Source organism: Balaenoptera musculus, chromosome 2 (genome assembly GCF_009873245.2).
Source record: "Balaenoptera musculus isolate JJ_BM4_2016_0621 chromosome 2, mBalMus1.pri.v3, whole genome shotgun sequence".
Taxonomy (NCBI): Eukaryota; Metazoa; Chordata; class Mammalia; order Artiodactyla; family Balaenopteridae; genus Balaenoptera; species Balaenoptera musculus.
The window spans coordinates 100,038,767-100,065,145 of record NC_045786.1 but is presented as its reverse complement, the minus strand read 5'-3'; the positions used below and the strand labels follow the sequence as shown (position 1 = coordinate 100,065,145).

General features: G+C 51.8%; 3 protein-coding genes across 12 annotated transcripts; 2 read left to right on the top strand and 1 right to left on the bottom strand.

Annotated features, from left to right (window-relative positions):
* Positions 1-859: 859 nt before the first annotated feature.
* Positions 860-20,536, bottom strand: TPPP2 (tubulin polymerization promoting protein family member 2). Of its 4 annotated transcripts, none has more exons than XR_005018679.1 (6): positions 20,458-20,536; positions 12,307-12,548; positions 11,904-12,057; positions 10,963-11,100; positions 5,942-6,248; positions 860-2,423 (listed from the first exon to the last, which is right to left on the bottom strand). XR_005018679.1 is itself a non-coding variant. In XM_036842479.1 (5 exons), exons 2-5 carry the CDS (start codon positions 12,477-12,479, stop codon positions 6,027-6,029), a joined length of 687 nt encoding a protein of 228 aa, XP_036698374.1. In that variant the 5' UTR covers positions 12,480-12,548; positions 20,458-20,536; the 3' UTR covers positions 5,426-6,026. The 4 variants fall into 4 exon arrangements, 2 of the variants coding, with proteins under 2 accessions (XP_036698374.1, XP_036698375.1); XR_005018680.1 differs by having other exon boundaries at positions 860-2,326; XM_036842479.1 differs by lacking the exon at positions 860-2,423 and having other exon boundaries at positions 5,426-6,248.
* On the top strand, positions 8,515-10,083 carry RNASE13 (ribonuclease A family member 13 (inactive)). Its single transcript, XM_036842481.1, has one exon. It carries the CDS (start codon positions 8,687-8,689, stop codon positions 9,146-9,148), a length of 462 nt encoding a protein of 153 aa, XP_036698376.1. The 5' UTR covers positions 8,515-8,686; the 3' UTR covers positions 9,149-10,083.
* Positions 17,524-26,379, top strand: NDRG2 (NDRG family member 2). Of its 7 annotated transcripts, none has more exons than XM_036842472.1 (17): positions 17,524-17,627; positions 19,332-19,398; positions 20,122-20,202; positions 20,544-20,585; positions 20,979-21,084; positions 21,315-21,435; positions 21,618-21,680; positions 22,614-22,674; positions 22,877-22,963; positions 23,157-23,213; positions 23,389-23,492; positions 23,966-24,010; positions 24,310-24,361; positions 24,602-24,649; positions 24,904-24,939; positions 25,093-25,144; positions 25,376-26,379. In XM_036842472.1, the coding sequence occupies exons 3-17, from the start codon at positions 20,128-20,130 to the stop codon at positions 25,540-25,542; spliced, it is 1,116 nt and encodes a 371-aa protein (XP_036698367.1). In that variant the 5' UTR covers positions 17,524-17,627; positions 19,332-19,398; positions 20,122-20,127; the 3' UTR covers positions 25,543-26,379. The 7 variants fall into 7 exon arrangements, with proteins under 7 accessions (XP_036698367.1, XP_036698370.1, XP_036698369.1 ...); XM_036842474.1 differs by lacking the exon at positions 17,524-17,627 and adding an exon at positions 17,678-17,876; XM_036842473.1 differs by lacking the exon at positions 17,524-17,627 and adding an exon at positions 18,199-18,268.

Genomic DNA, 26,379 nt, shown 5'->3' with positions numbered 1-26,379 from the left:
CTCTACAACTGTGTCTCTATTTCTGCTATGCAAATAGGTTCATCTATACCATTTTTCTAGATTCCACATATATGCATTAATATACAATATTTGTTTTTCTCTTTCTGACTTACTTCATTCTGTATGACAGTCTCTAGATCCATCCATGTCTTTGCAAATGGCACAATTTTGCTCCTTTTTATGGTTGAGTAATATTCTATTGTACATGTGTACCACATCATCTTTATCCATTCCTCTGTTGATGGATGTTTAGGTTGCTTCCATGTCCTGGCTATTGTAAATAGTGCTGCAATGAACATTAGGGTGCGTGTGTCTTTTTGAATTATGGTCTTCTCCAGGTATATGCCCAGGAGTTGGATTGTTGGATCATATGGTAATTCTAGTTTTAGTTTTTTAAGGAACCTCCATACTGTTCTCCACAGTGGCTATATCAATCTACAGTCCCACCAACAGTGTAAGAGGATTCCCTTTTCTCCACACCTTCTCCAGCATTTACTGTTTGTGATTTTTTGATGATGGCCATTCTGACCAGTGTGAGGTGATACCTCATTGTAGTTCTGATTTGCATTTCTCTAATAATTAGTGATGTTGAGCATATTTTCATGTGTTTGTTGGCCATCTGCATGTCTTCTTTGGAGAAATGTCTATTTAGGTCTTCCTCCCAGTTTTTGATTGGGTTGTTTGTTTTTTTGATATTGAGCTGCATGAGCTGTTTGTATATTTTGGAGATTAGTCCCTGGTCAGTTGCTTCATTTGCAAATATTTTCTCCCATTCTGAGGATTTTTTCGTCTTGTTTATGGTTTCCTTTGCTGTGCAAAAGCTTTTAAGCTTCATTAGGTCCCATTTGTTTATTTTTGTTTTTATTTTCATTACTCTAGGAGTTGGGTAAAAAAGATCTTGCTGCGATTTATGTCAAAGAGTGTTCAGGCAGTGATTTTTAAATAGGGTCATTGAAGTAGGTGACTCTGGGACAAAGATTTCAAGGTGAGAGTGAACTTATGCTTGTCTGGGGAAGAATGCTCCAAGCATAGAGGACAGCACTGTAAAGGCCCTAAAGCAGATGGATGCCTGGGGAGTTGGAGGAACAGTGAGGAGTCCAGTGTGGCTGGAGCGGATGAGTGATGGGGTCAGAGAGGGACCAGAGGCCAGATCACGGGACGCCTCAGAGACCATTAGGAGTTTTGCTGTGCACACAGTGGGGAGCCCTAGGAGGGTTCTAAGCAGAGGAATAAAGGGAGTTCCCTGGTGGTCTAGTGGTTAGGATTCCAGGCTTTCACTGCCATGGCCCGGGTTCAATCCCTGATTGGGGAACTGGGATCCTGCAAGATCCCACAAGCTGTGCGGCATGGCCAAAAGAAAAAAAAAAAAAGTAGCAGAGGAGTAAAAGCCCTATCTGTTTAAAAATCCCCTAGCTGTTGTGTGGATGTGACTGCAGAGAGGCCCACGCAAACCATATGGGTCATACAGTTTGTGTTCTGGTCCAGAAGTTAGGATTTTGAGTCAGGAAGATGGGTGTTTGTTTTGAGGTCAGGGGACATCATTTTAGCAGATAGAGAGCATAGCTGTGGGTCAGGATGAAGTATCTTTGGAATAAAAAATGGTGCTGGAGGGAGAAACACCACTAGGTGGCAGCAGAGAAGCGGGAGCCAGTTCCCCCAGGCCTCCTGCTCCTCCGGTTCCCCCTCTGTTAGGCCTTGGCTGGGCAGCAGCATTCACTGCTTTGTTCAGGTGCCTGAATCTTTGTAGTTGGAACTTCTGGGTAGAGAATTATGCTTCTGCTGCTGTAGAAATGCAAATGTTTGGAGATAAAATCCATGGTTTAAAGCAGACTGTGGACAGAATGTGGATCAGGCCAGCCCTGGACCGGAGGCTGGGGTCAGAGGAGGGGGTGGGAGGCCAGGAGCTCATTTGGATTCCTCGCCTGCCCGGACTCCTCCTCACTTCTCATTATTCTAGGGTGAGATGTTTCCAAACCATGGCTTGCACTGCTCTCTGCTCTTGTATTTTCCTGTCATTATAATTATCCCAGTTTGCCCTTTAACTTCATCACGTGGGGTTCTCCAGAAGGCTTCCTTAGCGCTCTGTGAAAGTAAACACAGCCGTGCTGTCCCAGTTCAAAGGGAAGAGGGAGTAAAGGGTTAGGTTTGCGTGTGAAAACTGAAAAGTCGAACCTACTATTTGCACAGTTCAAGCTGAAACCCTTATTTCACCTCCATTATTTGGATAAGGCAGGTGATTTTGTTTACTTTTTTCGCCGAAACTATCCAGCTTCCAAGATCCGTTTCACTTTGCACTCGGTAGGATAATTTTGCCATGTTTCCTTCACTACATTCATAGGGCGAGAGGAAAGGATGGAGGAAGGGGAACAGGGTTAGGGAGAACAAAAGGAGTCAGGCATCAGGCCAAGGACTGGGCAGGGAGTCTGGCAGAAGAGAGAAGAGAAAAATTAAAGAAGGGAGAGCAGAAGACAAAATGGTGGGAGAGAAGATGGGAGGGAAGAAGGCCCCTCACGTGGCAGCCTCTATCCAGGGATGTGAGGTAGCTCCCCCGCCTCCTTCTCCTTCTAGCAGCATAGTCACTGCTCTTGGCCTAACCTCTCCCCAGGCTGCTGCTCTGTGTGTGTGTGTGTGTGTGTGTGTGTGTGTGTGTTTAAAGTTGTTCGGGTGGGTGTTGTGAAAATGCCAATAGTGCCAGGTGCACCTCTGCCTGTCTTCCCCACAGGACCACAGCTGCTACTTCCTCTAGCCTGCACTGGGAGGGGGTAAGGGGGGCTGGGAGAGAGGAGAGCCAAGCCTGGATTGGTGCCCACCCTTCAGAGGCCAGCCTCTCTCTCTTCCGGAGTTCCACACAGCCTCTGGATACCGATGGAAAGCCCGTGAGAGTTTCCCTCCAAGCAGGAGCAGATCCAAGTTCTGTTATCCCAGGATAAATAAAGGTAGTGGACTCATTTTTGTAGACGGGGAAAGTGAAAAAAACAGCAAGTCGGGGTCAGATGTGGGATTCACTTTAGGTCTTTGAATTCTCATGACCTTTCCTGGAACAGCTGTGGATCTGGAGGAGGCAGCAGGGACAGAAGGTTGGAATCTTTGGCTCCCAGACCTATGCCTTTAGACAAGCCAGGATGTAGGAGTGGAGGACCTGGTCTGGGGTTGAGAGGCCTCACCAGGTCACTCTGTCTCATAAGCCATTGCCAGTTCCTCATTTATCTATAGAATAAAATATAAATTCCTTAGCCTGATATTCAAGGTCTGCCGTAATCTGGCAAACCCGTCTTTCTAACTTTATCTCTGACTTTTCTCCCACTGATTGCCTCAACCCAGCCAGGCTGGTTTTCTCTCTTTCCTCAAACATACCTTTCATAATTCTCTTTATCTCCACTTAACTCAACTGTTCCTTGAGACGCACCCCGAGGTCCCAGGTGACTCCCTCTCTCCCCAGAAAACTTTCTCTGACCCTCCTAATTCAGAGGCATCTCTCTCACCTCTAAATTCCTACAACATTTACTATCTTCAAGATGTATAATTTTCTGCCTTGAGTCATTGGTTATTTCTTCATATATATTTATTGCTTTCCTCCAGTTTAGACTGTCAATTCCCAGAAGACAAGGACCATCTGTTATACTACTTCTGTACCTCCCACAGGATGTAGCATAGTGCCTTGCAAATAAGGGACCCTAAATGATTCAAATTCTACATTAGAAGGCATTCATTCAGCCCTTGAATGATCCCAGTCCCAGGTGGTATCACCTGAATCATCCCAGTCCCAGCTGAGGGACTGACAAGGCAGTTCCTGAACTTTCACCCTGGGGTGGAGGTGAACCTATGACAAGAAGGTTGAAATGGCTGAAGCAATCCTTTGGGTTCAAGGACAACCCAGGACACGGTTTGCTATTTGAACAATATGAGTTGGACAGGGCAAAAGTGATGCCACTGAGATTGTAGTGAGCTCACTGGGGGCAAAATCTTGGGGCTCCCCCTCAATCATAGGGAATCATCCCTGCACTTGTCACTCTAGCCAGTGGTTCTAGAAATCCTACCATTGGGGAGGGGAGGAGGGAAAGAATGTGTAGATGGCTCTATGCAGAAAGTCACTTTTACGGGAAAAATAACGAAAAGTTGTTTCAATGATGAACTATCAATAATCCTTTTGCTGGTAGAAGAACCAGCACCATCACAAGCAAAGTCTAACAAAAATATTTCTAAGTCTTGGATATTTACCAATCCTTTTCAATATATAAAGTATAAATAAGTCTGCTTTTGTTAGGAAATCTGATTCTCTCATTAGACCAGAATTTCTCAACCTCAGCACAATCTACATTTTTGTCTAGATACTTCTTTGCTGTGGGAGCTGTCTTGTGCAATGTAGGATGTTTAGTAGCATCTCTGGCCTCTACCCACTAGATGCCAGTAGCACCTTCCAGTTGTGACAACCAAAAAAAGTCTCCAGATGTGATCCAATTACTCCCCATTGAGAACTACTGAATTAGACATATGACCTCAAGCAAGCTACTATCCCTCTCTAAAACTTAGTTTCTTCATCTCTAGGATGATTCTTGCATATATAAAGTCCAGTGTAATGGGGTAACAATTCCACAAATCTCAGGCTTTGTCAGAATGGATGAAGCAATCCTATGGATCAGCTCCTCTGGGATAGGATTTTAAAGACCAGACCAGTAGGACTGTAGGTTGGAATGTGAAGGCCCATCGCACACTCAGCACTTTTCCTGGTCCCGTGTTCATGACTTTTTTTTTTTTTTTTTTTTTCATGACTTTTTAACATATGTTCATACGTGTGTTGTTCCTACTGAATTGTAAATTTAATCTGGACTGGAACTGTCTTATTTACCTTTCTATTTTCTTAGTATTCAACAATTTAAAGTATTTAAAAGTAATCAACGTGGGGCATGACTAATAGAAATCTTGGTGAAGATGAATTTAAGTCAGGTGTTAAATAGGGCTCTAGATTGGCAGAGTGGAGATGTGGGGAGGTCACTTGGCTCATTTGGGGAATATAAGACTTTGCAGGGCTTCCCTGGTGGCACAGTGGTTAAGAATCCACCTGCCAACGCAGGGGACACTGGTTTGAGCCCTGGTCCGGGAAGATCCCACATGCCGCGGAGCAACTAAGCCCATGAACCACAACTACTGAGCCTGCACTCTAGAGCCCACGAGCCACAACTACTGAGCCCACGTGCCACAACTACTGAAGCCCATGCGCCTAGAGCCCGTGCTCTGCAATAAGAGAAGCCACCGCAACGAGAAGCCTGCACACCGCAAGGAAGGATATTCCCCGCTCGCCACAACCAGAGAAAGCCCGCGCACAGCAACAAAGACCCAACGCAGCCAAAAATAAATAAATAAAATAAATACATTAAAAAAAAAAAAAAAGGCAGAAGGCTTTGCAGATGTTAAGTGAGTTGGGGAAAAAAGTGAGTTGGTATAAGACCTAGGAGACCGTATCCAGTTATCCATTTATATATTGTTTAATGGCTAAAAGTCACCTCCATATTGACCATCTCATTTTATTCTTGCAGCCTCATGAGGTAAGGAAGACTTTCATTTTATAGAAGAGGAAACAGAAGCTCAGTAGGTTATCTGAGATCAAGGCCTAAACTCTTTCCTCTACTATGTGCTGTTCCATCTCTGTAACACTGTGTGCAGAGGTGAGCGGTGGTGGGTGGGTAGGAATGAAGAAAGAAGAAGACCAAGAGGCATGAAAAGCCCCTTTCTCTTCCAAGGGAAGCTGCAGCCTTGAGCAAATAAGGAAGAGGTGGCACACGCTGAGGCTGGGGCCACAAAGTGCTAGTTTCCTCAAAACAAAGACCTGAGTCAGCCAGGCTCTGGCCCCACCCTGCGTGGATTCCCACTGGGTGTTGGCTGATACACCAGCCTGAAGGATACAGATGAGCCACCTGCCTGTGTGGGCTTTATCCTCACTCACTTGGCTGTGCACACTTCGCTGGGGAGGTGCTCCAAGCAGACGCTTCTTAAACAGGACATCCGGGCTGATCTTCACATGAGCTGGCTCAGCGGAACTGACGGGGGTGAGAGCGGGAGGAGAGAGGAGCATGCTGGGTAGAGGAGATAACGTGAGCGAGAGGTGGGGTGGGCACCAATGGGGGAAGCAGGCAGAGATGGAGATGCAGTTGGAGACATGGTGGCGGCCAGGTCATGGAGGTCTTCTGTCTTATGCGGTGTAGAGTCCTCCTGGAGTTGGAGAGCGTGTGGCGTCCTGGAGAGGGGAAAGCCTGAGCAGGGGAAGAAATAGGAATGGAAGAGACTAGTTTGGGAAAAGTTTTAGTTAAGATTGTCAGGGCTGCGACTTCGCTGGTGGTCCAGTGGTTAAGACTCCACGCTCCCAATGCAGCGGGCCTAGGTTCAATCCCTGGTCAGGGAACTAGATCCCGCAAGCCACAACTAAGAGCCGCATGCCACAACGAAGATCGCATACGCCGCAACTAAGACCTGGTGCAGCCAAACAAACAAATAAATAAATAAATAATTTTAAAGAATTAATTAGGGCTTCCCTGGTGGCACAGTGGTTAAGAATCCACCTGCCAATGAAGGGGACACGGGTTCAGGCCCTGGTCCAGGAAGATCCCACATGCCACGGAGCAACTAAGCCTGTGCGCCACAACTAATGAGCCTGTGCTCTAGAGCCCGCGAGCCACAACTACTGAGCCGTGTGCCACAACTACTGAAGCCTGCGTGCCTAGAGCCCGTGCTCTGTGACAAGTGAAGCCACCGCAATGAGAAGCCCGTGCACTGCAATGAAGAGTAGCCCCTGCTCGCCACAACTAGAGAAAGTCCGTGCGCAGCAACGAAGACCCAATGCAGCCAAAAATAAATAAATTAATTTTATAAAAAAAAGAATTAATAAAAAAAAAAGATTGTCGGAGCTGCGTGACTGATGGACTCATGCTCGGATTGAGTACTCACCATGTGCCAGGCCCTGGGCTAAGAGCTCTTGATATACATCTTAACGAATCCTAAGACTGCCACGAGGTACAGAATGTTATCCTCATTAACTGATGAAGAAACTGAAGCTTACACCGGTTTAGTGAACTTAGACTGATGGTGTACAGCCTGGAAGCAGTAGAGCCAGGATGCATTTCCTGGTCTGTTTTACTCAAAAGCTTTGCTCTTAACCCCCATGCTGTACCGCCTCCTAACAGGTGGGATTAAGGAGAGGGCGGGGTCGAGGACCACTCTCAGACTTCTTGCATAAGTAACTGAGGAAAGGGACTAGGCAGGAGGGAAAGCGAGTTGGCGAAGGATGGGTTCAGTTCTGGACTCTGCTTTGTGCTGCCAGAAAGAGCAAGTTCAAGGGGGCTGTGAACGAGGAACACCCATGCGTCTCTCTCATGCGCCCCCCACCCTTCCTGAACTACACACTGGCCTCGGGACACTCAGGCTTCTCTGTTCTGACTCCCTTCTCCCGCTCTCCAGGGAGACAATGGTAAGCTGTCCTAAGCCCACAACCTGGACAACAGGTGTGTGGAGGCAGGGCTGAGAGGCCTGTGGCAGGTGTTGATGAAAAAGAGTTAGGAGACTGGCCCTTTTTTCCAACATGACAAACTACAGCAAGAATCTGATCTGCTGGGCACAGGCGGTCCACACCCCCTCAAGTCCAGGCTATGCTGTCTAATCCCACCTGACAAATTTGAGGCTTCGGGGTCAGCATGCATAGATTTCCAGGAGTGCTGTGACTCTGAGAGGGCCTGAGGTTACAGGTGAGAGTGTCCGTGTGATCACGATTGGAGTGAAGTTGATGGTGGGGATGGTGGGGGGGTCCACACCGAGGTCTTTGATTCTCAGGCCAGCACTCAGGCGGGAGGCCCTTGCGTACGTGGCCTCCGGGGATCCAGTGAGTGGGATGAGAGAGCGGAAGACCCTCTGTTCTCTGAGGGTCAGGAATAAGCAGCACCTTGTTCCTCAAGAACATGACGGTGCTTTCCTTGTCACCTTTCCACAGGAGCATGGCCTATGAACCAGAGAAGACATCAAAGGAAACCCAAGAACTTCGGGACTTCTCGCAAGGAGGCTGGAACTAAGTGTTCTGATGACACCAGAGAGGAGGAGACCAGAAAGCAATGTCTCTTTCCTCCCCCTCATCCACCCCCCTCAGCACAGGGGCTCCTCAAACCCAGGGGACACTCCTTCCTCCCAGACTGGTCTTCATCCAGAAACCTTTCTAGCCTCTTCTTACCTTTGGGCTGTCCTTGGCCTCAGGAAGGAAGAATCCCACCCCTGCCCTGCTGCCCTCCAGCTCCTGTCCTTCCACTTCAGTCAGAGAAGTGTAGCTGAGCCTGTCCCTTCTGGACCCTCCGCATTTTTACCAGAAGGATTAACTGGGCCAGGGATAGAGGGGAAGCATCTCTCACCCAAGGACCAGTTGGACCTCGTATTTCGTAAGTGTTACAGCTCCCGGACTGGGTGAGGCTGAGACCCTAAGGTAGACCAAGCTAGAGGTGGCTGACCAGATGGGTGACCTTGGGCAAACGTCTCCTCTCTCTGAGGCATGAGGACTTGGGCCGGATGATCTCTGAAGTACAGTCCGGCTTTGAGGGCATAGGGGAAGGCACATGGGGAAGGCTGGGGGCACACTGGAAGCTCTGGGAAGGGGCGGACAGCCACTCGAGACCCACCTCTGCTTCCAACCACCTTAACTCTGCCAGCAGGAAGAATGGCACCACCTGTGGTCCAGCTCCTGTTCCTCCAGCTTGTTCTAGGGCCAGCTTTGGTCGAAAACATCCAGCTACAGCTTGCCATCAAGAACTTCCGTATCTTACATATCGACTATCCCAAGGTTAACTACGCAAAGGGTTTCCGGGGCTACTGTAATGGTCTGATGTCCTATGTACGGGGCAGACAACAAAGCTGGTATTGCCCAAAGATCCATTATGTCTTACATGCCCCGTGGACAGCCATCAAGAAGTTCTGCAAGTACAGCGAGAGCTTCTGTGAGAATTACAATGAATATTGTACAGTCACCCAGGACTCCTTCCCCCTCACAGTCTGCTCCCTGAGCTCCAAGCAGCCACCCACCAGCTGCCACTACACCAGCACCCTAACCAACCAAAGGCTCTATCTGCTCTGCTCCCAAAAGTATGATGCTGAACCGATAGATATCATTGGCCTCTACTAGGGATGGGAGGTGTTAAGTCTGAACCAGCCCCCCTACTGCTGCTACGGACCAGCCTGTCCCCACTCCTGAAGCTCTGATCCCTGGTACAAGGCTTCCTTCCTGGCTTCAAAGGTAGGCAGGATCCCCTCCAAAGAGACCAGGGAGATAGGAAATATGTCCAGAGCTTTGGTCACCATGCAAAGTTGTACTGTCTTCTAGGCTCTTTCTAACTTGTTTATCTCCCCCCATCACTCCTGCCACATCCTCCCTCTCCCACAGACAGTTTCACCCACCCAAGAAGCTGACTGTGTCCAGTTGGCAGTGACTGTTCATCTACTGGGCCAGATCCTGTATCGTGGCTGGAGGCCCAGAGCCTCAGCTCACACCATGGTACCAGTTCCGAGTCTCAAATCCCCATCCCTGCCACCCTTCCCTTCTCAGTCTTCCCCATTTCCCTTATGATTCCCTCTACTCACTCACCCACATGGTAGGTATCTCTAGCTATAGGGACCTCCCTGAGAGTCTTAGACTCATAGTAGCTTCATTTCTCCAGGCCACGCCCCCTCTCCCAAGCTCTCAGTCTGCTCCTCTCTACGGAATCACTGATTTCCTCTTCATGTAACCTGTCTTTTCCATCCTCCTTCCACCATGGAGCCCAGTGCAGTCTCTCCCCTACACACCCAACCTCTTTAGTCACCCTTTATTCTTCTCTGACCTCTTTTCCTTCCATCCGTCTCAGCTTGGCTCACTGGAGTTCCAAGTTATCTTCTCTGACCTATTCCCCCCAGATTCCTGCATCCTTTTACTTCCCAACCTCCTCCTAACATCCCCCAAACTCCAGAATCTGCCTCTGACAAGGCAGGGGTGAAGTGGGCTCAGCTGTAGTCACAGAAGGTTTTAAAACCATATCTGAATTATGTAAGATATAACCATTGGATGAAACTGGGTGAACGGTACATGGGACCTCTCTGTACTTTTTGCATCTGCCTGTGAATCACTGCAAAATAAAAAGATAAAAAAACACATCTGAATTAGTTCTGATTTCATTCCTTTTTCCTCGGTGCACCAGAACTCCTACTCTCAGAGTCCTGGAGGCCACCCACCTCTGGCCATCTTACTGGGCTACCCTTGGCAGTCAGTAGGATCTTCCATTCCATGTCTACCATGATGGAGGTGGGGTGGGGTAAAACTCAGTTCCAGGCTGGGTGTTGAAAATGGATTCTCCCTCCCCGTCAGCTCTAGAATAAACTCATAACAGCAGTTAGGCTAAGTAGATCTTTGGCCCACCCTCTCTGGTTTCTATTTCTCCTCAACAAAACATGGATTGCAACAGATGAGGAAGGTGGAGGGACCGGGAAGGGTCTAGTTGCTAATATCTGGGTCCTACTAGCTCAAATCAGGAATTTCTACTCCCCTTTGGCTGGTCGAAGGGGATGGATATCAGTATTATGTGAACACAAGTAGCAAATACTTTTGCCTCCACATCTAGCTTCTCTCTTATCTCCAAATATATTCCTCAGCCGTGTTCTTAGAAGCAGCTGTTGAAGGCGTTGCTACCTAATGGCGGGGAGGCCAAGTAGAGTAAAGGGTGTGGTGCTGAGAACCCCCATCCTTGGGTTTCTCGGCTCCTATCTCCGTCTCCGCACCAAGGGGCCCCTCTTCCCTCACCCTGGTGGAAGACAGAGCCCATGAGCTGCTGCACACACAGTTGTTTATTGGCCCCCAAGCTCCCCAGTGTTAAAGATGCAGGGTCGAGGGCCGGCAGGCTAAGGTGAGGCTACTCCCTAGTTGCTGCCCTTCTTATCATAGGTGCCAGCACCCTTGTAGCCACTCACGTAGCCTGAGTTGTCAGTCATGTCCTCCCGTCCCGCGATGCCTTTACCCTTGCCACTCTGGTCAAAGCGCTCCTTGTGGGTGCCCGTGTACTTGCTGGTGTCCGTCAGCCGGCTCACCCCTCCCACCGTCATTGCTTTCTGCAAGCCAGAGGATGAGGTGTCTGAGCCCTCTCCCTTCCCCTCCACCATCACGCCCCTTCTCTAGAGATGGTCTTCTAGTAGTTCGACTAGTTCTCAGAGCTCTTGTTCAACCCTTGGCATGGTGCTGCTTGCTTAGGGCCCAGGTGCAGCTGTAGGCAGGAACTATAATAAGAACCATCCACTTGTGAGGAAGAAATCTGGTGTATGGGAATGAGTGGGTGTGTGTGTGTGTGTGTGTGTGTATTTTTCTGCTTCCAGAGGAGCTATTTTGACTAGGCTGCAGCCAGAGGACTTCAACCCCAGACCTAAAACACAAAGTCTGTCCTGTTGGGAAGGCCCTATTTGAAACCTAGAATAGGAAGAGCTTTTAGTAGAGAGGGGACAAGTAGGGAACAGAGGGCGGGTGAGAGGGAGGAAGTCAGATATTTCACCTTACATAAGAGCGGGAAGAGGAGAGAGGCTCAGGTACCAAGTCGTCCGCACTCAGTGTCCCCCAAAAGCCAGCAGGCCCTAGTTGCCTGGCCCAGATCCTGGATGCTTGGGAATGAGTCTAAGTTTTACTATTAACATAGCTGTGGACCTTGGGTAAGTCATTTCCTCTCACAGTTTCCTCACCTCTGAAATGACTGGATGATCTCTAAAGTCTGTTTCAATACCAACAGTGCCCAGAGGCCTCCGCCCTGTCTCCCTGCAGTGCTGCTATTGGCAGGGGTTAGGGACATCGGCATGGAGGAAGGGACACAGGAGCAGCAGGGACTCAGGGAAGTAGGGTCAGGGGTCAGGAATGAAGACTCACTCACAGTAACACCGGTGGTAGCTGGGTCTTTGCCTTCCATGAGTCTATAAATGTTCTCCAGGGCTTCATCTGGGCTTTTCCCCTTGAACTGCTTCTGGCCCAGTTCTTTCATTGCTTCCTGGAACTGTTGGAAAGTGATGGTTCGGGCATTCTTGGCCCTGATCAGTCAGACAGAAATCCAGGAACTCAGGAACATGAACTCATCACCTTCCAAGGTCTAACCCTCCCCTTACTCAGACAGGGCCTCTACACACTGAGCGCCTTGACGACAGGGACTAGCACAGTGCCAGGCACCCAGTAGGTGCTCAGGAGACACATTACAAATGTTCCACCACAGAAACCCTCCCACATCCCACCACCTTGTTAGTTCTACTCACCACCCCCTGCTCCCGTCTCTGGTCTCTTACTTGACTTTGCTGAACACGATGTCCACGTCAGTGGAGGTGACCGTCTTGTCATCCATTATGCCACAGTCTTTGCACAGCTTGGAGAAGTTCTTGTTGTTCATTTCAGTGCCACTGCTTGACGATTCTCCAAAGACAGCAAACCGCTGGAATGTTCTTTCTGCTTCTGATGCCATGGTCAACTGGAGATGGGGGAGGACAGTATGGGGGGAGACTTGCGGGTGAGGGAGGAGGGGAAGGGAGGACTGAGGAGTAATAATGATGAAGGTTAAAGTAAAATCAGAATCAGCAACAGGAACAAACCCCCTTTTCCCTCTCCCTCTCTCCCCCCTTCCCTCTGATTCCCATCTGACCTACTGTTCCCAGTACGAGGGATACTAGTGTGGATCCTACATACTGAATAATCACCACCACCACCCACTGCCCCATCACTTCTGTGTACCTGAGAGTACCCAGATGGTGTCTGACCCTTCCCAGCCTTTGTAAGTAAGTGTGCGCAGATCTGTGGGAGCCAGCTGGCTGGTGAGACTGTGTGGCAGTGGGAAGACTGGGGAGAAGAGGGAAGCTTCTATGACCTCAGCAGTGTTTATGTGACATCATTTTCAGCCCTTGTTACAGCCTTAATCTTTGGGGGTGGGGTCCTTAGGTCCCTACCTTGCATGCTGCTTTGAGCATGTTGCCAACCTCCTGATCTCTGCAGGTGATCAAGCTTCCCTCATGGTTTCAGCCCTGCTTGACCCAGTCTTCTGGGTCTTTATCAAATTGCCTTATGCTCTGTCCCTCAACAAAAGCTGAGGAGAGGGCTTCCCTGGTGGCGGCAGTGGTTGAGAATCTGCCTGCCAATGCAGGGGACACGGGTTCGAGCCCTGGTCTGGGAGGATCCCACATGCCGCGGAGCAACTAGGCCCGTGAGCCACAATTACTGAGCCTGTGCGTCTGGAGCCTGTGCTCCGCAACAAGAGGGGCCGCGATAGTGAGAGGCCCGCGCACCGTGATGAAGAGTGGCCCCCACTTGCCGCAACTAGAGAAAGCCCTCGCACAGAAACGAAGACTTAACACAGCCACAAATAAATAAATAAATAAATAAAATTAAAAAAAAAAAAAGGTGAGGAGAGCTCAGGGAAGGAGTTAATGGAAACAGGTTGACATCAGTCCAACATTGTCCTTTTTTCTAGTCTCCAGGCCCAGGTTCATAACCAACATGGAAAATCCCACTGGCTTTGGCAGACCAGGTGTAATAGGAGCTTTAAATGGCTTCCAAAGTTGGGCCCCATGTGGAAAGAGCATGGGCCTTGGAGGGTCGCACATCTGGGTGGGTCAGGGTGAGGTTGAGCCTCAGACTCTAGATAATTTTCTGTGCAGGTCAAGGATTTTCTTTGTTTGTTTGTTTGTTTGTTTGTTTGTTGTTTGGGGCTGCGCCGTGTGGCTTGTGGGAACTTAGTTCCCGGACCAGGGATTGAACCTGGCCCCGGCAGTGAAGGCACTGAGTAACCACTGGACCGCCAGTGAATTCCACGCCCCCGCCCCTTTTTTTTTAAAGTAAAGCTATAATTTTATTCAGTTTTTTCTAAATGTGTTGTTTCTTCTTTCAGAAGGGGTTTCTCTGTGGCCTTTTCTCTGGCTAGAAACCATACAGATGAATGAACTTCAGGGCCCCTAAAAGAGAGCAACTAGGTTGGTGACTTTCCTCTCCTTCCCATCTAATCAGTCACCAATTCCTATAATTTCCCTTGTCTTACAAATCCACTCCTTTCTTTCCATTGCTATTACTCCCACACTTTATTCAAGTCCCTGTCATCTCATATCCAGTTGATTATCCTGACTTCTAAACGACCTCTTTCCTAAGTCAAATGCTTCACCCCTATCCACCCCATAATCCATCTCTTTTAAACCCCCCATCAGATTAATTTTCACAGAACAATTATTTATCCATTGCTGCTACTCAAGAACACTCTATGGATCTTCAAACCTTTCTGAAATGCCAAACCTTTTTGCCTGTCATTCAAGGACCTTCACACTTGGCTCCAATCTACCTTACCAAACATCACCTACCTTTCATCAACATTACTCTTCATCTGGGGCCATAATGGCCTAATCATTATATGCTTCAGAAGCTACCTGAAGCCTAGTGGAGAGAGAATAACCTTGGAGTGGAATGAATCTGGGGATGTCAGTCTTAGATAAGTCATCTACTAGCTGAGTGGCCTTGGGCAAGTCACTGAACATCTCTGAGCTTTAATTTCTTCATCTGTATAGTGAGGACAATAGTACCTACCTTACATAGTATTAGGGGATAATATATGGGAATTACCTTGCACATAGTAGTACTATTCAAATTCATCAAAGTAACTTGTGTATTTCTGTTCCCAAAACTTTCCTTCATGATCTCTCTCTGCCTGGATAGAATGCCCCTCCTTACCACTCAAGTACTCCATGTTTGACTCTTCATAGGGTTTACCTTAGGAAACAAAACCCTTTTTCCTGGGACTTCCCTGGTGGCACAGCGGTTAAGAATCTGCTTGCCATTGCAGGGAACACAGGTTCGAGCCCTGGTCTGGGAAAATCCCACATGCCGCAGAACAGCTAAGCCCTCGCGCCACAACTACTGAGCCTGTGCTCTGGTGCCCGTGAGCCACAACTATTGAGTTCGCGAGCTACAACTACTGAAGCCCGCACGCCTAGAGCCCGTGCTCTGCAACAAGAGAAGCCACCACAATGATAAGCCCGTGCACCGCAAGAAAGAGTAGCCCCCACTCGCCACAACTAGAGAAAGCCCGTGCGCAGCAACAAAGACCCAACGCAGCCAAAAATAAATAAGTAAAAAATAAATTCATAAAAAAAGCCCAAAATGAAACAGCTTGAGCACTAGTTGCTTTAAAAGAAAACCAACCCTTTTCCTCCTCTGAATTATACTAAGATAATGGTTCCTAGCCTGTGGGCTGCAGGCCTCCTGGGGCAAGGGTTCTGAGTTATTGCAAGGACCTCTGCAATCTGTATGTACACAGAAGACTGGTCGTTGAGTAAATAATAAGCTTTGCACATGTAGGTGCATAGATGCATAGATGTTGCGATTATCAGAAGACTGAACAAATTTATTTGAAAGTATTGCTGAATTCACGGTTTGTCCCCATCAGGGGATTCTAAAACCATCATTTGGAAATGGAAATCTCTGATCTCCCATTTGAAAAGGGTGGGAAACTATTGCTATAGGACTTATTGTCTAAACAATTAATTTATATATACATCACTTCTTAATTTTTTCTATCTTTATACCTTCACTCAACTACTGGATCCTACGCTCTAGAAAGGGTATGACTAGACATCACACTTCTTTGAATTCCATCTATACAGTGGCTTGTATGGAGCAGGTACTTAAAACTGTGGCTTAGGGGCTTCCCTGGTGGCCGCAGTGGTTAGAATCTGCCTGCCAATGCAGGGAACACGGGTTCGAGCCCTGGTCTGGGAAGATCCCACATGCTGCGGAGCGATAAGCCCGTTGAGCCACAACTACTGAGCCTGCGCGTCTGGAGCCTGTGCTCCGCAACGGGAGGAGGCCGCGACGGGGAGAGGCCCGCGCACCGCGATGAAGAGTAGCCCCCGCTCGCCGCAACTGCCGCAACTGGAGAAAGCCCTCGCACAGAAACGAAGACCCAACACAGCCAAAATAATATAAATTAAAAACAAAACAAAAAAAAAAAACTGTGGCTCTTACTGGAAGTATAGTTTGAAGCTGCTTCTGGCCCAAGAGAAGGAAATTAGAGACAGAAAGTATTCTTGTGGGCCACTGACACTGGGCCAGGCTGAGACCTGCCCTGACAAGGAGGAACCCCATCTTAGATCAGAAGCAGCCTCATTACTGCCTGGGGCAGGCTGAGACCCCAAGCCTAGGAAGCAAACAGATCCCAGTGGAAATTTCCCAACTCCTGTCTGCCCTACGCCCCTGCGTCGGCCCCTTATCAGGTTCCCCCTGAGTCATCCTGACCCAGAGACGAATTTAGATGCTGGAACCTCCAGGTCCTTCCCTCCCCCACTCCAAGTAAGACTACTTTAGACACATCAGAGGAGGCTGCCGGCAGAAGCTCTCACCCTAGGCTCTCTTTCTCCCCCAGTTGCAGTCAGGCTGGGGAAATCTCTCTTCTGTCTTATGCATCTTTATCTACAGTCCCAATTCCAGCAGGCTTTCCCTTGTCCGGGAGAGTGTTAAAATGACATCAGAGGGGAGAGGGGACTAGGAGAGGAGCCAGGGTGCCCACCTGCTGTGCCAGTTTCTGGGTAAATAGTTATGAAGGGAGTGGGGGAAGGGAATGGAGGAAAACTTGGGTGCTCCAAATTGGGGGATCTAGGGAGATACTTTAGATGTGGGGCTGCTGAAAGCTGGGCTTTGATCCTGACCGGTTCTACTGTGGGTCACCTCCTCCCTCTTGGGCCCTCCTTTCCAATAGACCCTGCCAAGTGGGGATGAAAGGGGCATTGATGTTCCTTGGATGGGATTGGGTTGTGAGTGGTGAGGGTGGTGGTGGTGGGCAGTTCCCAGGCAGGAGGGGGCAGGCACTTTGGGGGTCTTGGGGGGGCAGTCTGAGCTGGTGTTGCAGTTGGCAGCTCCAGTTCCATTGGCCATTGTTCCCAACTGGCCTGGTGCCCAGCCCCCGAAATGGCAACTCAGGAGCCAGGCTGAAGGAGATAGGGTGGGACCTCAGCGGGGGAGGGGGCCTGGAAGGGGTGCAGGTGGGGAGAAATTCAGTTTGGTGTCCTTTTGTCTAAGACAACTTTGAATCCCTTTAGCCACATAACATCCCCTTCTGGGTGGCATTCCTCTTAGGGGCACAGGGAGGGTGCATGTAAGTGGGGGGAGGGCAGGGCGCGTGAGTGGGTCCAGGACATCAAACCCAGCCAGGCCCTGAGAGACGCAGCAGTGCCTGAGAAACCAGCGTCTGGGCAATGCGATTTTGCCGGGCCGAGCTGGCCTCACCGTCCTTCTCTGGGCCAGACTAGAAGGGGTTAGCACTGAAGCCACAGGGTCTCTTGGGTCCCAGCCCAGGACACTGCGTCCTCCCCAAGCCCCCACTCCACCTCCACAGAGTTAACTCCACCCCTGCGCCTGTTTACCCAAGAGTCAGAACCCCTGGGGGTCCCTGGCCCCTCCTCCGCCCCCCCTTGGGGCCTTGACCCGGGAGTCCCCGTTGGCTATCCTCTCCCCCCCCTCCCGCGATCTCCCTCTATTTATAGCGGCCCCCGCAATCCCCGTCCCCCCTCCCCGCCTTGTTTTCCAACTCCTCAGGGAGCGGCCGGAGAGCAGGCGTCGGGACACTGCGGAGAGAGAGGAGGTACCAAGGACCCTGGGAGCCCCGGAGCTGGAACTCCTGCGCCCTCGACGCTCCCACCTCCAGCCCCCACCGCCCAGTCCGCGCAGGCACACCTTCCCCTCCCAGCGGGCGAGACCCCCGCCTCCTCAGCAGCGATCCTCCCTTAACCTAGTACTCTGTTTCCGGGCGGGTGGAGTCAAATTCGTGGGATGCCAGCGCCCTGGATTCGCCTCCCTTTTATCCGTCCCCACCTCGGAGTCTGGGGGTGAAGTAAGGAGCCTGAGTGCGACAGGCAGAGCCAGGTCACGGGTGGCGGCAGTGCTGCGGGCGGGCGTGGGGATCCCCCACGGGACTAAGGGATCCCCGCGTACCCCACAGCCGCCCCGTTGCGGGTAGCCGGGGCCGGAGCCTGGAAGCACCCAGCAGTTTGTTTTCCTTAGAGCTCCCTTCGGGCCCCCAGCACAGCCCCTCCCAGAGCGGCAGGCAGCCTGGGGCGGGGGAAGGGGGGCGTGTTTACAGGGGGTCTGGGGCGGATCTGCGGGGATCCGGCGGCCCGTGGGGCGGGCGGGGGCGGGCGGGGGCGGGTCTGTGGGGGAGCCTGAGCCGGGGCGGGCCGGGGAGTCAAAGGCAAGTGAAGGTGGAAGTGGCCGCGGCGGCAGCAGGTAGGGGGAAGGGCGGGCGAGGGGCCCGCGGGGTCTGGCTGGCGCCGGCGGGGCCGGGGTGGGGGCGGGGCCGGTTTGATCCCGATCCCTCGGAGTTGACGGCTCGCGGGAAGGGGCCCGCCGGGAGGGGCCGCTGGGCCCGCCGCGCACAAAGGTCGAGGCTCCGCCGGCTGCAGGGCGTGTTTGGGGCGTGCGCGAGGTTGTGCCCGGGGTCCAGGCGCTCCGCGCCAGCCGCGCGAGCGTGTCAGTCCCCACGCGGACGCGCAGCGAAGGGACTCGTAGGGACAGGTCCCGGGGGCTGGGCCCAGTCAGTCCCTTCTGTCCTACTCATCCCTTTCCCAGCCGGCGCTCGGCCTTTGCAGGTCGTCGGGGCAGGCTGGGAAGGAGATTGTGGGACCCCGCCCCTCACTCCCCGCTCCACCCCGCCCCCCCTTCTCCACTCGCGGGACCCACACCGAGACTGGGTGGAGGAGAGAAGAGATGGCACGAGGCTTAAAAAAAATTTTTTTTTTAATAGTGGAGAGAAACAGTCGTGCTCTGCTACCCCGTCTCACTCGAGAGCTGTCAAAAATCTTGGGGATCCCCTAGTCCCCACTTGTAGTTTGCAAATGAGAAATTGAGGGCAAGAGTAGTGACAGGCTGAGCCAAGGTCGCACTGGTGGCAGCAGAACCCCGGACTAGAATCCAGAGGTTCTGACACAAGCCACGCTCTCTCCTCCACATCAGCACTTCCTTCTCTCCTCTCCCAGCCCCCGCCCCCCCCCGCCCCCCCCCGCCCCCCCCCCCCCCCCCCCGCCCCCCCCCCCGCCCCCCCCCCCCCCCCCCCGCTGGACTGATTACCTGCTCTCTGTGTTTGCCCCGCAGACCCCTCCAGCCTGTACTGATTCTAGTTGAGGCCTAGGGAAGACTTGTTCACTGGACTCGGGGGTACAAATTGGGGAGAGTTAGTGACCTGGCAAGGGTTGGTGACCCAGGTAGTCCAGGTCTTGGCTTAGGCTTTCTGTCCCTAAAAGACCCAGGGTCTGTCTCCCATGTCATTCACCTCATTGCCTTGTTTTCTCAGACCCCAGAGCCAGGAGGAGTGAGAACCCTGACCCTTAACCCCACTGCATCCAGCCAATAGGAGCCCAGTAAGTGACCCCACCCCCGGGCTGGGGGCCCTTTACTGTGCTGGTCTGCACAGGTGCTCTGCTCCTCGCCCCCGTTTCAAAGATTGAATATATGCTAATTTATTCACAGTCAGGAGGAAGAGTCTTGAGAGGAAGGGAGGCACTGAGTCAGTTGGACACAGATGTCCCTTGTGCTTCTTTTCTTGTTTCCCCCCTCCCCCTCTTGGTCATGTTACTCAGGTCATTTTTAGCCCCTTTCCCTTTGGCTGCTGACCTTGGGGCTTTAGTTGAAGGTCACAGTCCACGGTGAACTCTCATTACCCATCCTTAGTATCTTTAGAGTACCCAGTCACTGAGCCACGAGTTTCACCCCCTACCTAACTAGGAGTGTGGGGTGGCCCATAAATATAGCCTGGGACACCCGAGCTGCACTGCTGCCCCACCCTGGTATTTCCATCCAGGACAGGGGAGAGGGGTCCGGAGGTGTGGGTGTTGAGGGGTGCTGGGGATGGCCAGGCTAAAAGGAAGTGGTGTCCTGAGCCCTCCTCCACAAGCCCTCCTCCCCTGCTGCCTGGATCTGGAGCTGGGGGCAGGAAAGGCCCTCTCTGTGTCCCGGAGTAGTCCTCAGCTCCTGGGGCCCTCTGCGCCCTATTGTCCAGGGCTGAGGGAGGAAGCCAGCTGTTCGAGGGGGTGCGGGGGTATGGAACCAGCCTCCCCAGTCTCCGTGTTTCCTCACCCTGCCAGGCCACCATGGCGGAGCTGCAGGAGGTGCAGATCACGGAGGAGAAGCCGCTGTTGCCAGGGCAGACACCTGAGGTGGCCAAGGTTATCAGAGACCCTCTGACTCCCAGGCCCGAATTCCAGACCTTCAGGCAACCCCCTCACTCCTTACCTTCCCAAATTCATGATCTCCGTCTAACCACACCCCTGCTTTCTCCATGTCTACCCGCGTTTCTCTCCCCATACACCACAACTGAGAGTCCAGGCTTCTGTCCTGTAACTACGCTAACCTTCATCCTCTCCGTGTCTCTTTTTGTCAATCTCTTTCTGTCTTTGGTCTCTGTTGGTCTCTTTACCTACCTTTCTTTATCTGTATCTGTCTCTCCATCTGACTCTGCGTGGCTGTGTGTTTCCGTGTGTATCTGTCCGTGTGTGTCTTTCTCCAGGAGGCTGAGTTAGCTGCCCGAATCCTCCTGGACCAGGGACAGGTAACAGCTTGGGGCAGCCGCAGGTGGGAGGAGGGGCTGTCCTCTCCCCAGGAAGGAAAGGGCTGCTACCTGGCTCTCTCTCCTCTCTGCTTCCTCTCCTTCTATTCCAGTCCTTTCCTGTCCCCATCTCTCCTCTTTCGTTCCTTCTCCTCCCTTCTCAGAGTTCCCTGATGCTCTGCGATCTTTCATTATTATTCTTTTCCACCCTCAAAATCATCTTGCAGTGTCATTTTTACATAAACTGAATTCTTGCCGATCCCGTTTCTATTTTTTGGTTCCCGTCTCCTCTCTTTGCCCCTCTCCCTTCAACTCCTTGACTTTTGTGGAGATTCCTCTCCTGCCTCTTTTCCTCTTAGCCTAACTCCTACCTGATGGTGACCTGTTTTCCTGCAGACTCACTCTGTGGAGACACCTTATGGCTCCGTCACTTTTACTGTCTATGGCACCCCCAAACCCAAACGCCCAGCGATACTCACCTACCACGATGTGGGACTCAACTGTAAGGACCTTCACTTCCCCTCCCGTTTCTTTCTGGGAAGAGGCTGCGGGGAAGGGTAAAACCCCGGTCAGTGTGAGGGGAGGGGTCAGTATGGGAAGGGAGTCATGTGGCATGTCAAGGAAAAGTTCTCTCCTAGCCTGACTGTGGCATGAAAGAAAGAGGGTGGGTTGTGACTTGGGGACATTTTCCCTGTCTAATTCTACTATTGGGGTGATGGGGATTCTCTTTAGATAAATCCTGCTTCAAGCCGCTGTTTCAATTTGCGGATATGCAGGAAATCATTCAGAACTTCGTGCGGGTTCATGTGGATGCCCCTGGAATGGAAGAGGGGGCTCCCGTGTTCCCTTTGGGGTGAGAATTAGCTCCTTCCCTCCTCATCAGACTGTGAGGCACGTGGCAGGTATGGAGAAGATTGGACCGGGGAAGAAGGAAGGGAGGGCGAGTGGTGATTCTGGGAGAGGAAGAGTAGGACACTTGAGGTGGGGGCCATAAGGGCAGGTTGCTGTTTTCCTCAACATTCCTTTCTTCCCCAGATATCAGTACCCATCTCTGGACCAGCTTGCGGACATGATCCCTTGCATCCTGCAGTACTTAAAGTGAGAGGCCTGGGGACCCCTACAAGCCAGAGTTCTCTTTCCAGCACAAGGTGGCCCTTAGAACGCCTGTGTCCACGGCTTCTGGGCGAGTTCTGTCTGGACTAGAAGTATCCTCCCTTCTCCATGCTCCAATCTGATTGCCGAGAGGAAGCGGGTGGGTGTGGAAAACTGGCTTGAGTCAGCAGAGTAGCCCTAAGGGATAGAGGAGAAGAAAAGGAAACTGTGTGCCTGGCCCTGCCTCAGGCTGAGGAGGGGCTTCTCTGATCTGGAAGCTAGAGAAGAAAGAGGAGGGGGTGACACAGTCCCCGAGGAACCAGACAGACCTGTCTTTCCCTCCCACCCCCTCTGCCTCCTCCAGACACACACCTGGTGCCCTGGGCACCGTGTGTGTGAGGGGAGTGGGAGAAGGAAAAGAAAGCCGGGCAAGGCCTCCTTGATGCTCTGTCCTTGGCTTGGCTTTTCCTGGGCACCAGGGCCCTGGGCAGCTCTGGTTCACCCTTTGGCTCTCTTTCTCCCCATTCTTCCTGTTGTTCACTAAAGTTGTATCTTTTTTTTTTTAACATCCTGCTTCAAGTTCCCTTCTTCCCAGTTCCTCTAGAGGAACCAGGAACTAAAACAGAACAAGTTGAACTAGCTCCTGAAAGTTGAGAATGGACAAACAGCTACATAGGAAACAGTGTCTGGTTGGTTGGCGAACAGGTGTTTCTTTTCAAGACACTCACTCTCCCAGGGGGAGCTGGGGGAGGACTTCAGGGACTGACGCTGACCACCAGTGTCCATTTTTAGCTCCTTGGCACCTTCTTTTTCAGCATCCCCCAAAGGAAGGTCCCTTTCTGTCCTTTGTGCCCGTGGCCTTGGGAAGGAGGGTGAGGAGTTTGGAGAGTCAAAGTTTTGGACACCAGGACCCATTAGACCTACATTTCCCTTTCACAGTTTCTCCACGATAATTGGAGTCGGTGTTGGAGCTGGGGCCTACGTCCTGTCGCGATATGCCGTAAGAAATAAAAAACCCCAGACGAGGGAAAGGCAGGTCCAAGGCTCAGGCAGAGTATTGTTTATTAGTGTGTGCTTAGGGGGAGGACGTGGGTAAGAGGGTGGGGAGACAGGCCCTGTGGAGCCTGGGGTGGATGGAGCTCACTGGGGAGGGGGTAAGGCCATGTATGCCTCTGATTTCCGTTCCTTCTACTGCCCCTCAGCTTACCCACCCGGATACTGTCGAGGGTCTTGTCCTCATCAACATCGATCCCAATGCCAAGGGCTGGATGGACTGGGCAGCCCACAAGGTTTGGAGGGGCCTGTGCGCTGAGATCTAGGGCGGGCTTCCCCCGTATGGGTCCATTCAGGCTCTAACAACATAACTGATTGGCCTGTGAGCTTCAAGGAGGGAGGATGGAGCAGGAAAGAAGCCATGTCACTTTGCCTAGGTCTCTTCTCCACCTAATGTCCTGAGCTTTCTTACCTGCCCTTTCCACGTAGCTAACAGGCCTCACCTCTTCCATTCCGGAGATGATCCTTGGACATCTTTTCAGCCAGGTAAGTGGTTGTGGAAGTTGGAAGAAGTAGAGGGGACCAGCAGGGACTGGAATGCTTGGGGTGACTTCCTTACTTGGAATAGGATCTGGGGAGGGACGAGGGCTTGCCTCTTCGCATCCAGTAACTGTTGACTTCCCTTCCCAGCCCTAATTATTCTCCCTCTTCTTTCCTTCAGGAAGAGCTGTCTGGAAATTCTGAGTTGATACAAAAGTATAGAAATATCATTACACATGCCCCCAACCTGGAGAACATTGAACTGTACTGGAACAGCTACAACAAGTGAGTGGGCATGTAAGAGAAATGTAGAAGCAGTAACAGGGGTCATGGGAGGCACAGAGAAGGGGAGGGGAGACTGGGAAGTAGGCCATGCAAGGCGGGCAGGATTTGGTGGTCAGCTGGGGGCAGCTGGGGCAGCTGCAGGACAGACCCAAGGGGGAGAATTATGAGGAGCCGGCCCCCTCTCTCCTGTTACTTCCTTAGATTTTTGGATTCCCAGAAGTTAGATGATCTTGTATCCTTGTGCCCTTCATCCCCTTCACTGCCCTCTGACCAGGGACCTTGGGCACAAATGACCACAGGGCTCATGTTTCAGGCCTGTCTGCCACCTTCTCCTTCAGTTCCCACCTGTGATCACCAATATTTGACTCTAATCTTGGGGAGGAAGATAACTTCCTCACGGGGGAGCTGGCTTATGTCTGGATGGATAGCACTACTTGCCTAAAATTCCTACTCTTCTTTTGCACCCTCTTCAGTCGCCGAGACCTGAACTTTGAGCGTGGAAGCGATATCACCCTCAAGTAAGACTTTAAGGGATAAAGCGTTGCCTCTCTCCCGGGATCTTCCCTAGGTGCCTCCATCCTTTAGAAGGAGAGTCTTCTGCCAGGGAATTTTCTTGTCACCTGCCCCCCCCACCCCATCCTGTTTAGCAAATCACGACCCTCTAGGTCTTACCACTTTGAACCCTGTTAGTGGGGTCAGCAAGGTTCAGAAGGATGTTTCCTCTTTGGAGCCAACATCTTCCAGCTGCTCTTCTGGGAAAAGACGGGGAAAGGAGTGCCAGGGGCTCACTGCCTACTCCCCGACACTATGCCTCTAGGTGCCCTGTGATGCTGGTGGTAGGAGACCAAGCACCCCATGAAGATGCAGTGGTCAGTAGGGAATCTTGGTGTGGGTGAGGGAGGGTGGCAGTCAGAGGGCTGTCTTGCCAAGAGGCAAGCTCTGTTTGGGACAGGGAGAGCAACTTTGGGGCGTAAGAATTTGATTCCTGGTAAGAAGGAAATGGGTAGGGGGCTGATAAGAAAGAAACTGGGTCTGGGTCCCTGGGTCCCTTGGTTGGGAGGGGCCACAGGGAGTGTGACCTCATTCATTCAGCCTCTTCCTTACTCCAGGTGGAATGTAACTCGAAACTGGACCCCACCCAGACTTCTTTCCTCAAGGTCAGTAACCGTACCCCGCGCCCAGCCTGACTCCTGGCCCCCTGTCCAGAGCCATAGCTCCTCTCTAGATTCAGCTGCTAGGCTCCCAGGGTCCTCCATGGGAGCAAGTGGGTGGGTGGAGTGAAAAAAAAAATAAAAAACACCCTAAAGGCTTGGAGCGGGGAACCTGGGGAAGAGAGACCCTCTTCTACCTCTCGGCATGGCTTTTTATTTATGTGTGTATCACTTTTTCTGGATGGCTCTCTCCTGAACAGATGGCTGACTCCGGAGGTCAGCCCCAGCTGACTCAGGTGAGTACCCCTGCCATCTGTGGGGTGGGATATTAGTGGCCCTGAACTATACCCTTCGCCACACACCCCATCTCTAACGTGCCACGGCCGTGAGCTCTAGCTCAGCTTCTAACCTCCCCTCCCTGTCTCCCTCTCCTCGTTTTATGTTTACAGCCAGGCAAGCTGACCGAGGCCTTCAAGTACTTCCTGCAAGGCATGGGCTATAGTGAGTATGTGGGTCAGAGGCTGTCATGAGGACAGGGGGTGTTGGCACAGGAGGAGGGAGGGGCACTGAAGGGAGCAACCCTTTCAGGCTAATTCCTGGATTTACCACCATCTGCCAAATCAAGCTCATTGACCCCCCCGGCCCCATCTGTAACTCTCGTCTCCAGCCAAGCATCCCAGCCTCTCTTCCCCTCTCCTCTCTGACTGCCTGCTTCTCCTTCTGTCTCCACAGTGGCCTCGTCCTGCATGACTCGCCTGTCCCGGTCTCGCACAGCCTCCCTGACCAGTGCCGCATCCCTGGATGGCAACCGATCCCGCTCTCGCACCGTGTCCCAGAGCAGCGAGTCTGGGCATCTCCCTTCAGGGCCCCCAGGGCACACCATGGAGGTCTCCTGTTGAATGACCCCTGTTGCCCTGGTGTGGGACCCAGCCCTCATCTCCCCCAGCACTAACCTGGGAGGTGCGTAGGGCACTGGGCCAGAGTGAGCAAGGGAAGCGGGGCAGATCGTGTGCGGAGAGGAACTTGATCTTTGATTGCTACCCTAACCTTGACCTCTAACCTGTGATTCCCCTCAGCTCCTGGGAGAGATGTCCTAATATCTCTTAGGGACCCAGACCCCTAAATGACCCCCCTCCTTCATCATGGAGTTAAGGCAGAGAAGGCACATATCCCCCCCTCCCCACTCTGGGTGTCTGTAGCTAAGGGATAAGAGGTTGTTGTAGTTGTCCGTGGCGCCTCCTCCGGATTCTGCCTCCTTATGCCATATTGCAAGAGTCGGGGGCTCGGGGCTGGGGCACCACACTCACCAAAGCTGATATGGCTTCTCATGAACCCTTCAGACTGCTGAAGGGTATGGGCCTAAATGAATGTGTGTCGGGAGAACTGCTGGTAGGTTAGTGGTCCTCAGGATGTGACAGAAACATTCAGTGTGGAAATGGAAGCTGGAATGGAAGTGGTGGGCAGTGAACAAGTGTGACAGAAGGATTGGAGCTGGGCAATAGGAAGGGGGCTGGGGCCATTGGCTGCTCTAACTTTGGTAGCTGTCTAGACAGTGTGTGTCTAGAGTGGGAGGGGGGAGGGAGCCAAGCTGGGCAGGGCTGCTTGGGGCTTGGCATTGCGGTGGGAAGGGCTGCCTTGGGGCTCTGACCACGGTGCGTTATGTGTGGGGGGCACCCTCCTGTCTCCCACAACTTCTGCTGTAACAATAAACTGTAGAGGAATCCGAGTTCCATTAT

Coding starts and splice junctions, on each gene's coding strand:
- NDRG2 (XM_036842472.1), top strand. CDS start 20,128: ATGGCGGAGCTGCAGGAGGTGCAGATCACGGAGGAGAAGCCGCTGTTG. Junction 21,681..22,613: donor TGCATCCTGCAGTACTTAAA/GTGAGAGGCCTG, acceptor TCCCTTTCACAG/TTTCTCCACGATAATTGGAG. Junction 23,214..23,388: donor TTGGACATCTTTTCAGCCAG/GTAAGTGGTTGT, acceptor TCTTTCCTTCAG/GAAGAGCTGTCTGGAAATTC.
- TPPP2 (XM_036842479.1), bottom strand. CDS start 12,479: ATGGCATCAGAAGCAGAAAGAACATTCCAGCGGTTTGCTGTCTTTGGA. Junction 12,058..12,306: donor ATCGTGTTCAGCAAAGTCAA/GTAAGAGACCAG, acceptor CTGACTGATCAG/GGCCAAGAATGCCCGAACCA. Junction 11,101..11,903: donor CAGCTACCACCGGTGTTACT/GTGAGTGAGTCT, acceptor TCTGGCTTGCAG/AAAGCAATGACGGTGGGAGG.
- RNASE13 (XM_036842481.1), top strand. CDS start 8,687: ATGGCACCACCTGTGGTCCAGCTCCTGTTCCTCCAGCTTGTTCTAGGG.